Consider the following 3,956-nt stretch of genomic DNA (forward strand, 5'->3'; position numbering starts at 1 on the left):
TCTTAAAACAAAATAAAGATCGTGAGCAGTGCAACATGTATATTGTTTATGGATACTACTATTCAGATAAGCAGCAGCACTAGGATAAGTTTCCGTTGATCCAATTTCCTATGAACAATCACTCCTCAAATCAGCATCAATATTGTACACAACCAGGTTGACAACACGAATACACCAAGCGATAGTGGAGAAATAATGTGGCCATGTCTCAAGCAAAATAAATATCGTGAGCAGTGGAACATGTATATTGTTTATGGTTACTACAACCCAGTCTAGCAGTTTTGCTGGATTGTACCTGGTTGGCAGACAGGCGTGTCTGCGAACATAAACATCATAGATACAACACGATTACAAGCAAAATAAATGTCAGCATCTCTAGCATACACTGTTCCCAGTATAGTCATGCATGCTTATTTCCAGCTGTTCTAGTAGATTTACAAAGGCTCTGGCAGAAAAGTATAGCTCATTTCTGGCGTTAGCGAGGCCTGGTCCATGAGCTTAACCCACGAATTATGCCATATATCCATCAGCTGCAAAGAAAGGAAGTGACTTCAGTGGCATAACCTGCTCCTGCAACAAAGGGAATGTGAATGTGGTTGTGGTGAGTTCAGATCCAAGTAGACTCGTCAGCAAAACAGCAAGCAAAGGGAGCTTAAATGTGTACTGATGATACCTCGGCGTTCTCCAGATGTTCCGCAGGGAAATGGAGCCCAGTGGAACAGTTCTCCAGCACCTCAGGGGTCTTCATCCACGCCTTGTGGGCTTCGATAGACTTCAGCTTGTAGCGAAACATCTGCAAAAATAAATCCAGTTTTCAGGACCATCTTATTCACACAAAGCTCAAAGTGTAGACAGTAGCTGATCATGTGCTCCTCCAAACCTCAGACAACGAAATAGTTGGCTTTTCGAGCTCATCTCCCTCGACGTGAATCCCTGTACCCTGACATTCTGGGCAAAGGATGGACATTATTTTGCTCTTTGGAGCTGTTTTCGCCTTTCTTCCTCGTTTGCTCTTTCCCATCTTTGCAATTTGATCAGCCAGCACCTCGTATTGGCACAAAATTGTCCAGTGAAGTAAGCATGAAGTATGGAATAGATGAAAAGCCTGGAAAAAAAACATGTTGTCACAGCATAAGGCTTTGAATTTAAAGATGGAATTATCTAGCTAAATTTGTTTGAAAAGAAAGCAGCATATGTTTGTACTGTACTAAGGAATCTCAGATAACAGTTAAACATAGTTATGTCTCTACTCACAAAAGACTTTTTCAAGACCTAACTTTCTTATTGTATTTTCTTTCTGTTTTTTCCTCTATAAAGAGAAGTAATTAGGGCTCGCTTTGCCTAAATGAAACAGAAAGTGTTTGGAATTACTAACCCCACTGGAGTTTCTACTGCTGCAAGCTAGGTTTCCTGTGCTGCAGTTCAGCAAGGTGGCTACATCCTTTCCAGGAAGCATTGATCGTCCACAAATATCACAAACTTTCTCAGCAGCAAGTCGCTTCTGCTTCCTCAGCTCTCTCCTCATAGACTTGCTGGACAAGGGGCTGACTTGAAGATTGCATGAGGTACCTGTTGGGGAGCCAGTAACAATAGCTTGACTTCTGCTGTCATGGGTATGGCCATTAGACTCTTCTGAAGATGCTTCTTGATCAGAAAACGACTTCTTCCTTCGCTTTCCACGATGTCCAGCCTCATCAATGACAAAGAAAGATCCAGCAGAGATGGGAAGGTCCTGATCTTCAGAAGGCCACTTCCTTCCCAACTCATATGCATAAGAGAAGTTGACTATGGCAAAACCAGATTGTTCATAGATGGTACATGCCTCAGAGCCCTGTGAGGCTTCTTCTCCTACCCAAGCACACCAGATTTTGCTGATCTTCTTACGACCTTCGCTAGTTTCAGCAATCTTGTACGCAATGTTTCCATAACCCAGGAGATGCACAGGCAAATTCAACACAACATCCTTTATCAACACGCTAGGAATAACAAGCGGACCATCGGTTTCGCTGCGGTTTGACAGAGCACTATCTTCAGTTATGGCAGAAGATCTACCATTCGGACGTCCATTTGCACCACTGAATGAGCCTTTTGCACCATTGTGGGAGCTCGAACCATCTCTCAACCTTGATGTCACCTCAGTGCCATTCCCTGCAAAGTCAGGATGGGGAACCAGAGCAAGTTCGCTGGTGTTATGCGAGCTTGAGTCCAGCAAGAGTGGATCATTCTCGCGTGAGTTGTTGAAGAAGAGCACACCATCATTGAACGGCCATGGCATGGGCCCAAACAGGGTGACCTTGGCCTCGGCATACCGCCGTGAGTGCAGATTCCCCTTGAGGTGATCAAACAGCACATTGTCGCTGAAGCACTCGGTGAGGCAGATGGTGCAGAAGAAGATGACGCGCTTCCCGACGCGCCGGAGCTCCACATAGGTGTGCCCATTCTGCCGCACCTCCCGAAGCGTGGCCTTGGCAGCAATCTCACGGATATCCACAGGAGCATTCCTTTGCAGCACCAAATCCTTCCCCACCATGGTGAAATCCCCTCGATTTACCACCACCAGTCCCTTCTATTCCGCCTCTCTGGCTTACAAATCCCTCCAAATCAACCTCCAACACTGATTTTCCCTCTTTGAAACTCTCTCAAGTTTCCACACACAAAAAAAAGTCACCGCACTTGAGATCTTAGTTTCCTCCCGAGCCCTAAGATTGCAAGCTTCTTAACAAAAAGAGACTGTAACTGGTAGTACACGAATAGAACCTAACACGGACGGTCGTATTCGTATCTTTCCAGCCATGGGAATGGAAGCAAGCGTGAGGAATCTGCCCAGCAGCGCGAACTCCTCGCCGGTGGCACCAACCCTAGTCATCAAATCAAACACGGGAGGCAGCAAACCCTAGACTCCTGACGCCCGCCAAATTGGCGCGCCGGGGGGTGGGGTGGGGAAGCGCGGCTGGCGAGAAACCTAGCAGAGGACGACGACGAGTCGAGGCTGCTGTGGCGGGGGAGGAGGAGGAGGCTGATGCAGGCTGCGGACGGTGCTCGGCGAGGCGGCGGAGGAGCGGAGGCGGCAGTCGGACAAGAGCGCCGAGGGCGACGAGGCCATGTAGTGCCAACACGGCGGCGAGGGAGGTCGTCGGCGCGCGGAATTCGCCCTCCCTTTTTTTCGATTGTTTGCTTGGACGGGGAAGTTTGGTCTGGAGGGTGGTGGACAAGGATGGGGAAGGTGCGCGAGGAGAGGGGAAAAGGAGGCAAGCGCGTGGCGTGTCTGGACTCTGGATTGATGGACGAAGGCGGGGTGAAAGAAAACGGGACGGGCAGGTAGCTGTACCAAAACCCGGCGGGTTCACAAATTCCTCTTCTTCTTTTTTGCGGGAGGGTTCACAAATTCCATATCCTATAAATCCAATTTGTATCCTTTAAATAAATCCAAATCGTATGCTTTATTTCAAAAAAGTTATTTTTAGGAGATTAAATTTCTTCATCTCGTAGATCCTCTACATCTTGATTTTCAAAAAAGAAAAATATTTTACTCCTTTTCAAATGTTTGTATACAAGCTTTTATTTGGGCATATGTTTTCATAACATGTTTAATTCTAAACTTGATATAGGATACATACGAAATATAATGCCGAGCTGTTAGAACTTTTGTTATTGATTCAAGGTGCATATTAGTAAGAACATACTCCCTACGTCCCAAAACAAATGTCTTGAGCTTAATACAAATTTGTACTAGAGCTAGTACAAAGTTAAAACACTTATTTTGGGACGGAGGGAATAGTAATTTCTATAACTAAGTGCTTAAAATTGCAATGGCTCCCACAAGAAGAAATGTTCGTGCTGATCCAAGGGAGAATGGATTAAATCATTACAACAACATATGTGTAATGTTCTGGATCAGCAGAGGATTCACTTAGTTTGGGACGAATGGAGTGCAAGCTGAAGCATCTTACATTTTC

General features: G+C 45.8%; 1 protein-coding gene across 1 annotated transcript; it reads right to left on the reverse strand.

Annotated features, from left to right (window-relative positions):
* Positions 1–185: 185 nt before the first annotated feature.
* Positions 186–3,285, reverse strand: LOC123047199 (uncharacterized). Its single transcript, XM_044470695.1, has 4 exons — positions 1,376–3,285; positions 881–1,105; positions 674–793; positions 186–570 (listed from the first exon to the last, which is right to left on the reverse strand). Exons 1-4 carry the CDS (start codon positions 2,528–2,530, stop codon positions 511–513), a joined length of 1,560 nt encoding a protein of 519 aa, XP_044326630.1. The 5' UTR covers positions 2,531–3,285; the 3' UTR covers positions 186–510.
* Positions 3,286–3,956: the final 671 nt, after the last annotated feature.

This window comes from Triticum aestivum, chromosome 1A (assembly GCF_018294505.1).
Source record: "Triticum aestivum cultivar Chinese Spring chromosome 1A, IWGSC CS RefSeq v2.1, whole genome shotgun sequence".
In the NCBI taxonomy this organism is placed as follows: Eukaryota; Viridiplantae; Streptophyta; class Magnoliopsida; order Poales; family Poaceae; genus Triticum; species Triticum aestivum.